General features: G+C 35.3%; 1 protein-coding gene across 1 annotated transcript; it reads left to right on the forward strand.

Moving 5' to 3' along the window:
• The first annotated feature begins 2,504 nt into the window (after positions 1 to 2,504).
• Positions 2,505 to 3,000, forward strand: LOC100403008 (large ribosomal subunit protein P1-like). The gene is made up of 2 exons (XM_035271483.3): positions 2,505 to 2,687; positions 2,759 to 3,000. Exons 1-2 carry the CDS (start codon positions 2,613 to 2,615, stop codon positions 2,951 to 2,953), a joined length of 270 nt encoding a protein of 89 aa, XP_035127374.2. The 5' UTR covers positions 2,505 to 2,612; the 3' UTR covers positions 2,954 to 3,000.
• The last annotated feature ends 7,927 nt before the right edge of the window (positions 3,001 to 10,927 follow it).

Consider the following 10,927-nt stretch of genomic DNA (forward strand, 5'->3'; position numbering starts at 1 on the left):
TTATGCAGTAAATTTATTTTGAATGATGATCAAAGTTAATTCAGTAGAACATCTTTATAACATATGGTGCTGGTAGAAAAATTCAGAAAGATACTTATCCTTATGCAGTAAATTTATTTTGAATGATGACCGAAGTTAATTCAGTAGAACATCTTCGTAACATATGGTGCTGGAACAATTCTACATTTATATATATATATGTGTGTGTGTGTACATATACATATATACATGCAAAAGAATGAATAGATAAAACTTTATCCATCTGACTTTATATACAAGTTAAATGCATCATGTAATAGCACAGAATGATAGATTCTGACTTTATCAAAAGATACAAATAAAATGAGTAGGACAGTTATAGAATGGAAAAATATTCATAACAAATGAATGCACAATTCTATTAAGAATAAATTATTTATATCAAATATATGTATGGAGCATTAACAAATGTAGTAAAAAGGCAAACAATATTGTACACCCAGGCAAAAAATATAGATTCAACCTTATTTGTGATCAAGGGAATTCACATTACATTAAACATGTGTTATCAATTCTTACACAGTGGAACTGTTAACATATAAAAGACTGACAATAAAAAGTACTGGTGAATGTAAAGCAACTAAAACACCCACATATTGCTGATGGGAGCATAAAATGATATGACAAATTTTGAACTATCTGGCAATTTTCTCTAAAGTTAACTACATATTAACCTATGAGACAGGCTTTTTACTCCTAGCCATCCACACTGAGTAAAAAATTGTTTAAAACATTCTTTTTTACATAAAAAGTAAAAAAACCAAAAATTAAAAAGCTTATACAAACATGTTCAAAGCAGATTTATTAATCAGCAAAACCAGGATATAATCTAAATATCCACAAACAGCTGAATGGAGAAACAAACCGTTAGCCATGGAACCCTACTACAGCAATAAAAACTCAACAAACAGGTTTGTCAAAGATCAGTCAGCTGTAGATGTGTGGTGTTATTTCTGAGGACTCCGATCTGTTCTATTCGTCTACATATCTCTTTTGGTGTCAGTACTGTGCTGTTTTGGTTACTGTAGCCTTGTAGCATAGTTTAAAGCCAGATAGTGTGATGCCTCCAGCTTTGTTCTTTTTGCTTAGGACTGCCTGGGCTACATGGGCTCTTTTTTGGTTCCATATGAAATTTAAAATAGTTTTTTTCTAATTCTATCAAGAAATTCAGTGGTAGCTTGATGGAATGTGGGGCTTAAAACCTAGATGACAGGTTGATAGGTGCAGCTAACCACCATGGCATATGTATATCTATGTAACAAACCTACACATTCTGTATATGTATCTCAGAACTTAAAGTTAAAAAAATTGACCAAAAAATGTACACAATAACATGTATTAGTTAAAAATTATGTTGACCAAAAGAAAGCAGGCACAAAGAGTACACACTGCAGTTTTTAGTTTATTTGAATTTTTAGAACAGACTGCACCAATAAGTGGAAACTGAAATCCTAATATTTTCTAACCTGTGTAAAATCAGGACCCACTAGTAAGGACTAAATTGTATTCTGAGGTGAGAAAGGTGTCAAATCTTGAATGGGTGATGGTAATCTGGGTGTATACCTTTATAAGAACTCATTGAATTATAAAATTTAAGATATGAGTATTTCAGTGCATCTAAATTTTATCTCTGGGGAAACTATGAGGAGATATAGAATAACTGCAATAATGATGCTGAAGGTATTTTAATGGTTGTTTTGTCATAAAGTCAGCTCTAGGCACATTCCAACCTGGCCATACCACATCTTGATTATTGTATTTTATATCAAAAACCAAATTTATAATGTTTGCCAGTGTATGCATTTTTAGAGGATTATAGTCCTTAAAATATCATTAAAAGAGAAAGGAAGAAATAAGTGGCAATGCTTATCATGGAAAATAGACTACATCTTGTTGCAGGATTACTAGATGTTTACAAATAACAGAAGGATGATCACATGAAGCAGGAAGCAAATTAGCTAAGTATGAGACAAGGGACATACCAATGACAAACTGATGGAGTCCAAAGGATAAAATGTTTTTATTATTTATTCATGCAAATAGTAAATCAATCTGAATTTATTCTGTAATAGAAATAAGATAGTGTGGGCTGGGCACAGTGGCTCATGCCTGTAATCCCAGCACTTTGGGAGGCTGAAGTGGGTAGATCACAAGCTCAGGAGTTTGAGAACAGCCTGATCCCATCTCTACTAAAAATTCAAAAAATTAGCTGGGCTTGGTGGCACATGCCTGTAATCCAAGCTACTTGGGAGCCTGAGGCAGGAGAATCTTTTGAACCCGGGAAGTGGAGGGTGCAGTGAGCTGAGATGGAGCCACTGCACTCCAGCGTGGGTGACAGAGCATGTCTCTGTCTCAAAAGAAGGAAGGAGGGAGGGAGGGAGGGAGGGAGGGAAGGAAGGAAGGAAGGAAGGAAGGAAGGAAGGAAGGAAGGAAGGAAGGAAGGAAGGAAGGAAGGAAGGAAGGAGGCTTTCCTCAGCTGCCGCCAAGGTGCTCGGTCCTTCAGAGGAAGCAAAGGCCGCATTAAGGTACGGCCCTCACTTCATCCGGTGACCAGCACCACACTCACCGGCACCATGGCCTTAGTCTCCAAGCTCACCTGCATCTACTTGGCCCTCATTCTGCACGACGATGAGGTAACCGTTACAGAAGTTAAGATCAATGCCCTCATTAAAGCAGCAGGTGTAAATGTTGAACGTTTTGGCCTGGCTTGTTTGCAAAGGCCCTGGCCAGCATCAACATTGGGAGCCTCATCTGCAATGTAGAGGCTGGTGGGCTTGCTCCAGCAGCAGGTGTTGCTCCAGCAGGAGGTCCTGCCCCCTCCACCACTGCTGCTCCAGCTGAGGAGAAAGTGGAAGCAAAGAAAGAAGAATCCGAGGAGTCTGATGATGACATGGGCTTTGGTCTTTTTGACTAAACCTCTTTTATAATGTGTTCAATAAAAAGCTGAACTTTAAAAAACAGAAAAAAGAAGATAGTATGTATTTTTGGTTTGGGGGGTATTCAAGAACAGGGAAAGAATCTGCACCTGGCTGGGATGTTGTAGCTGCATTTAAAAATTGTGGTTAGTAGGCTAATCAACTTTGTTTTCTTTAAATATGGAAGCTTATTGGTGTTGCTGCCTTTTTTTTTTTTTTTTTTAGTATCTTCATATCACTATACTGTGTAGTAACAATTTACTTTTTCAGGCCTAAAACATTAGTAACAATTAGTAACATAAGGAAACTGATATATATATATACATACATACATATATAATCAAATCTCATTCTTTAAGACAGTCAAATTATTTTTTAAAAGAACATTAATTGACGTTTTGTTTCCAGTAGGACTAGTTTGTGCATAGCTTCCAATCATATTGAAAATTATCCGTGATGCTAGAATTTCTATAGTAAAGGTTAACTGAAAACTCATCACTGTTAGGCACTGGGAAAACACTACTGGGAGGCAGTCCAAAATTTATGTAAACCCATGTCATAATTATTATATTTTTTAAATTTTCTCTTCCAGCCCCCAAATTAATATACTACTATTTGAGCTACATCACATTTAGGTGTATTTTCTTCTTCCTGGACAGTTTTATTCTTACCAATAGTTCAACTTAATGTATCAACACGGTTAGGGATAGGCAGCTGAAAATGGAATGGCGGCCGAGGCGGGCGGATCACAAGGTCAAGAGATCGAGACCATCCTGGTCAACATGGTGAAACCCCGTCTCTACTAAAAATACAAAAAATTAGCTGGGCACAGTGGCGCGTGCCTGTAATCCCAGCTACTCGGGAGGATGAGGCAGGAGAATTCCCTGACCCCAGGAGGTGGAGGTTGCGGTGAGCCGAGATTGCGCCATTGCACTCCAGCCTGGGTAACAAGAGCGAAACTCCATCTAGAAAGAAAGAAAGAAAAAGAAAGAAAGAAAGAAAGAAAGAAAGAAAGAAAGAAAGAAAGAAAGAAAGAAAGAAAGGGAGAGAGAGAGAGAGAGAAAGAAGGAAGGAAGGAAGGAAAGAGAAAGAAAGAAAGAGAAAATGGAATGGCAACTGTCTGTTAGTATTGGCTCAAAAGACAGGATCATGCCATTCTGTATCAAATCCAGAATACAGTTAACATAGCTGGAAGTATATTCCAGAGATAAATATTGAAATAGCAATCAAAGTGGATCAGAGGAATGTTTGTAACTAGAGGACCAAAGTGAATGAAATGGAATGAGATGTGTGTTCTGAGTAGAAATCAGAGTTCAGGTAAATGGATAATTCTTAATTGGACAGTCAGGTAGCACCTAGCATCTCTCAGGTTATTTTTGATATTTTGATTATTTTTTGGTGATAACAACTTAGAATTTTAGTTTTTAATATGCTAGTAACTAAGACAAAATTTTAATGTCATTATAACTTATCAGTTGGTATAGCTTGTATTATTTGTCCATGGCTCTTCCTGCTTTCTCTACTTTTGACATAGCTTCCCTGTGGGTAGATTGTACATTTTTGCCCACTAATTTGTGGTTTTGTCATGTGAGTTGCTTTACACGATGGAATGTGTACAAAAATAATTTCAACATGAGACTTTAGAATTCTCAAAAACGTACCACCTGCCTTCTTGGGGCTGCTGGCCTTGATTGTACAGAGTCCATGACCAGGAAGCCTTTTCTTAGTCCCTAGTATGAAGATTTACCTGTAGCAGATCTAATTAATATACTACTATTTTAGCTGGACCACATTTAAATGTGCTTTATTGCTGTTTATTGCTGTTGCTACTGTTGTTTTCTTAGCATGTTCATATCACTATACTGTGTAGCAACAATTTACTTTTTCAGACCTAAAACATTAGTAACAATAACTAACATATGGAAACCAAATATATATACTTAACGCAAAGCTAGTAGTTTTTCCCAGTTCAACAGAGCCCAGGCAATTCCACCTGAGCTTAATCAAATTGCAACTTACCTATAAATCCATAAGCACTAAATAAATGATTGCTTTTATACAAGGTACTAGATTTTTGGCATTGGTTGCTATGCAGCTTTATCATAGCATCTGTGTTACCATTCAGAACCTGAGCCTAACTAAACATTGTTTGTTCATAATGATTGGAGGCTTAGATGTGGTATATGCTATTTCAGTTAGAGCAAAGATCATATGTTTATTCTACAAAATCCTTTTTCAGTGTGACTACTATGAGTTAGACAATGTTCACAAAATTTTAAGTAAAAATAGACATGGTCTACGCTTTTATGTCACTTATTTTCTGTATAACTAGACAGTTATTAATTAGAATACTGCAAATACACATATTAGTTTTCAACTGTTCTAAGGGCTACTAAAAGAATACTTTGAGATGAGGTTTAGACCCAGCAAGAAAGGTTAAGGGATTCTAAAGATTAATACTCAAGGCACAATGTAATCATTTCAAGGAGTTGGTTGACTGAGGAGAGAAGAGCATTTTAGCAGAGGTACAAAGTATGTTGGGCAAGGTATATCATAGTAAATACAAAAAAACTAACATAATGCTAATTCTGGGAGTGTGCAGGAAAGCAGATGGGACATAATTTGGGATAAAGATAAAAAAGTAATTAGGATAAAATTATAGAACCGTTTTAGGCTGAATTTGGGTTTTTGCTTTTTGCTCTGGAACACTGGGAAGCCCTTGAAATGATGGAAGCAGCATGATAGACATAATCAATTTTGCATTTTAAGAATATGGCAATTATTGAAGTGAAAGATTATGTTAATTTAGACTAATATAGTTGGGATGGAAATTAAAAATGATAAATTTAAGGATGGTTATTAGGTAATATAAATAGCAAATGCTGTAATTTATTAAAGGATTGAGAGAAAAGATAGAGCCAGGAATGACTCTTAGGTTTTTGGCTAGTATCTAGGTTATTAGGTGAGAAGCTAATAAATGGCTAACTCAAAATATAGGCCCATATACAAACTTGGTGCTGATGCATTTTGTAAGCAAAATGTTTTCATAAAGGTCTCCAGATTTTATGGTCCCTTTATCTGTATATATTCTATCTTAAAAGATCCAACATTGAAAAAAAATTTTAATAGAAGTCAAGACTAAGAAAATCATTCAAAATCATGCATTTACATGGGAATTATACAACATACTCCTGAAAAATTTGGGGGTAACTAATGAAATTAAGGCAGAAATCCAGAAGTTCTTTGAAAAAAACAACATATCAGAATCTATGGGACACAGCTAAGACAGTGTTAAGAGGGCAATTCATAGCACTAAGTGCCCACATCAAAAAATTAGAAAGATCTCCAATTAACAACCTAACTTCACAAATGAGAGAATTAGAGAAGAAGAAAAAAATCAACCCCAAAGCTGGCAGAAGTTGAGAAATAACAAAAATTGGAACTGAACTGAAGGAAATCGAGATATAAAAGACCATTCAAAAGATCAGCAAATCTAAGTGTGGAATTTCAAAAAATAATGATAAAATAGGCCACTAGCTAGAGTAATGAACAATAGAGAGGAAATCCAAATAAACAATTAGAAATGCCAAAGGGAATGTTACTACTGACCCCACAGAAATAAAAACAACCACCAGAAACTACTATGGACACCTCAATGAACACAAATGAAAAAACTTTATATATATAGAAAGAATTCTCATGACTCTGTGAAGAAGGCATAACAAATAAATCTGTTTCATTGAGGAAATTCAGGAACAGCTCAACTTTAAAATTAGCTGGGCGTGGTGGCTTACACCTGTAATCCCAGCTACTTGGGAGGCTAAGACATGGGAATTGCTTGAACCGGGGGCGGGGGGTGGGCGGGTAGAGGTTGCAGTCAGCTGAGATTGCACCACTGCACTCCAGCCTGAGTGACAGAGTGAGAGTCCATCTCAAAAAACAAAACAAAGAAAAGGAATAGTAACAACAAAAAAGACAAAATATCAGCAATTGATTTGAGTATCTGGAGAACACATTTTTGAGAGCTCAAAAACTATGTGTTGAGAATAACCATGAGTCATTGATTTCTTGCAGTCAATTGTGGAGTAGATTGTCATAATATTTATCATTGCTTTTTATTAGTTATACTTAAATGAGTTTCATTGAGGGAATAATGTGATAAAATATTTGAGATTTAATGTTAGAAAACTTGGCTTTGGTTATTGCTTTGTATGAAGACTTACATGATCTTGGTAAAATCTTATCTTTCTTGGTTTTAGTTTCTGTACCTAAAAATTTATATGATTATTGGAAGGCCGATGTGGGTGGATCACAAGGTCAAGAGGTTGAGACCATCGTGGCCAACATGGTGAAATCCCATCTCTACTAAAAATACAAAAATTAGCTGGGCCTGGTGGCATGTGCCTTTAGCCCCACCTACTTGGGATACTGAGGCAGGAGAATAGCTTAAACCCAGGAGGTGAAGGTTGCAGTGAGCCGAGATCTCACCACTGCACTCCGGCCTGGCAACAGAGCAAGAGTTTGTCTCAAAAATAAATAAGTAAATAAAAATTAGATGATTAGACTAAATTAATGCTGGCACACTTCCTCTGCCTCCACTTTCATAATAAAAGACTGCACTTCTGATCATATAATTTAGAATAATTTTTCAATATGGTAGCATGATAAAAGCATCAGATCTTTTGGATAATAAGTCTAATTTAACTGTTTGGCCAGAAGCAGTATGTGGAAATGGCTCTGAGACTCACTAATGACATATATGTTTAAAATTTTTCACTATGTTTATGTCTACTACTTTTTAAGTCTACAAATGTTTGCTTTATGTATTTAAAACTATATTTTTGGGTACATGGTGTATCATGTTCTAGGATTTATTATTATATCCTCTCAACTCTTTCCTGTTTTGTACACAATGCGTCTCTTTGACAAGATGCTTACAATTGAGTTTTGTAGAGTACTACTTAGCGTTTTCAGTTCAATTTAATTTTAATTATCAACGTATTTGTGTCTCTGTATATTATGTCTATTTTCTATTTAATGCATTTTTAAAGCTCCAGTTTATCTCCTTTATTATTTATGTGGAATAATTAAATATTTTAATTGTTCCTTTTGCCTTTACAATTTTAGTTGCCTCGGAGGATTTAATTAATATATATATATATATATATATATATATATATATCTTAAGACTTCACTGGCCTGGCTTATACCTGTAGTCCCAGCACTCTGGGTAGCCAAGGCAGGTGAATTACGAGGTCAGGAGATCAAGACTATCCTGGTCAACAGGGTGAAACCCCATCTCTACTAAAAATTTTAAAAATTAGCTGGGTGTGGTGACACACACAGCTGTAGTCCCAGCTATTCAGGAGGCTAAGAACCCAGGAGGTGAAGTTTGCAGTAAGCCGAGATCATGCCTCTGCACTTCAGGCTGGGTGACAGAGTGAGACTTCATCTCAATAAAAAAAGAGAGACTTTACATGAATTTATTACAGCATAAAAGAAAATATTACATTTACCATTTCCCCACTGGTGTTAATAAGCATCAGAAACACATTGACTCATATAGCCTGAGTTACTTTTGCATTAATATTCTCATGCATTTTAATTCTACTTCTCCCACAACTGTCATTTTTGGCAGTGAATAGTGTCAATATTTACTAATATTTATCCACATATTTTCCCTTTCAATTGCCCTTTATTCTTTCCAAAATTCCAAGTTAATCTCAAAGATCATATTCTCATGAAAAAAATTTAGTATTTATTTTATTTTATTTTCATTTTTTTGAGAATAAAAAATCATCTCTGGGAATTCTCTCTTTTTGAGAATAAAAATTTCACTCTGACCCCCAAGCTGGAGTAGAGTGGCACAATCACAGCTCCCTGCAGCCTCAATCTCCCAGACCCAAGTGATGCTTTAGTCTCAGGCTCATAGCTGAAACCAAGACAGACTCTACCATGCTCAGGTAAAAATTTTTAAATTATTTGTAGACATGAGGGTTAGCCATGTTACCTAAGCTAGTCTCAAATTTCTCACTCAAATGCTCCTCCTGCTTGGGCCTCCCATGGTGCTGGGATTACGGGTTGAAATCTCATGCCCAGCTAGTATTTCTATTAGAGAAGATTTGCTGGTTATAAAGACTCTAAGATTTGTTCTTTATCTCCATTTTGTTTCCCTACAATTTTTTTTTTGAGACGGAGTTTCGCTCGTTACCCAGGCTGCAGTGCAATGGCGCGATCTCGGCTCACCACAACCTCCGCCTCCTGGGTTCAGGCAATTCTCCTGCCTCAGCCTCCTGAGTAGCTGGGATTACATGCATGCACCACCGTGCCCAGCTAATTTTTTTGTACTTTTAGTAGAGACGGGGTTTCACCATGTTGACCAAGATAGTCTCGATCTCTTGACCTCGTGATCCACCTGCCTCGGCCTCCCAAAGTGCTGGGATTACAGGCTCGAGCCACTGCGCCTGGCCCAATTTTTTTAATTTTGAAAAAAAGCGTCAATCTTAGTTAAACATTGCAAGAATAGAAAAATAATTCCTGGATACCTTTATTTTTACTATATTTACTCTCTCTCTCTTTCTCTCTCTCAGTATCTTCACTGTCTCTCCACATTCACACACAATCTTTCTCAAACACACATGCACTTACACACCTCATATAATTATACACACAGCATGCAAATATGTTTTTTGAAGCACTGGAAAGTAAGTTTCGGATATAATGTCCCTTTCTCATTCAAGAGTTCCATGTGTTTCTCCTAAAAATAGGAGCATGCTCTTAAATAGCCACATGACAACCTGAAATTTGTGAAAGTATGGCTAAGTTCTTTGAAAAATGCCAGATAAGCCACAGAATTAAAATAATAAAAATAAGATTGTTAAATAAATTATTTTCCCCATTCTATTCAAACAATGTGTCATATATACTGACATTGTGACAAAAACTAGAGCAAAATGAATTCTTTAGTGGATTTTGTAAAAGACATTTTATAAAGTAAAGAATCTGTGACTGATTGTTTCTGACCTTTCTAAGAGAAGACTACTTGGGCTGTCTTTACCTCTTGCCGGTAACCTTCAAAACATTAGAAAATGTGGTACTGTTTAAAATATGTGATTTGCGTTAAGGCTAATTTGACAATCCAAATGTTTGTGTTATTTCAAAAGCTGTAAGACTTAACATATGACTGAACACTAAAATAAAAACAGTAGAAGCTGTGCCCAACAGATTACAAGAGCATTAAAATGAATATAAAAATATATTCATATAATCCATTGAAAGAAATAAGAGTACACGAGTAGACACTGGTATAAACAAACTAGCAAACCAAAAATAAATATTGAAATGAAATTAGAAAATACCATTTTGTCCATCATCAAAATACTGGATTTAGACAAGAATATTAATGAGTTGGAAAACTAGCAGGAAAATTTTGAGAGAAACAGGTAGTTACATAATAACAAACTATATTCTTACAGGTGACTTATTAAGAATTAAAAATAAAATAGTAACCGTGTAATTAAGAAAACTGACACCACCTTAAACAATAATCAAGTTGAATAACGACAATATTTAGTCAAAATGATACCACATGCTTCCCCTTCTTATATAATCTACTAAAAACAACACAACATTACATCTATGGTATTCTGGTCAAAAGTATATAACCTGTTCATAATTAGGTAGTATTAAAAAACCAACTGAAGGACAAGATACTATACATATATTTATGTATATATACATACCTACACAAACAGTATTCAAAATAACCAGCCTGTAACTTTCAAAATTTTCAATGTTATGAAATACACAAAAGGATCATTTGCTATTTTATATTTAAAAGTAACAAAGACTCACGGCACCTGAATTAGATCAATAATGCTGAATTTTCTTTTGAAGAGGGATTTTTTCAAAGTTGACAAAGCCCGAATCACATTTGATATTAGATAGTATTGTTATAATAGATGATTTATAAT

Source organism: Callithrix jacchus, chromosome 14 (assembly GCF_049354715.1).
Source record: "Callithrix jacchus isolate 240 chromosome 14, calJac240_pri, whole genome shotgun sequence".
In the NCBI taxonomy this organism is placed as follows: Eukaryota; Metazoa; Chordata; class Mammalia; order Primates; family Cebidae; genus Callithrix; species Callithrix jacchus.

Coding starts and splice junctions, on each gene's coding strand:
- LOC100403008 (XM_035271483.3), top strand. CDS start 2,613: ATGGCCTTAGTCTCCAAGCTCACCTGCATCTACTTGGCCCTCATTCTG. Junction 2,688..2,758: donor ATGAGGTAACCGTTACAGAA/GTTAAGATCAAT, acceptor TTGTTTGCAAAG/GCCCTGGCCAGCATCAACAT.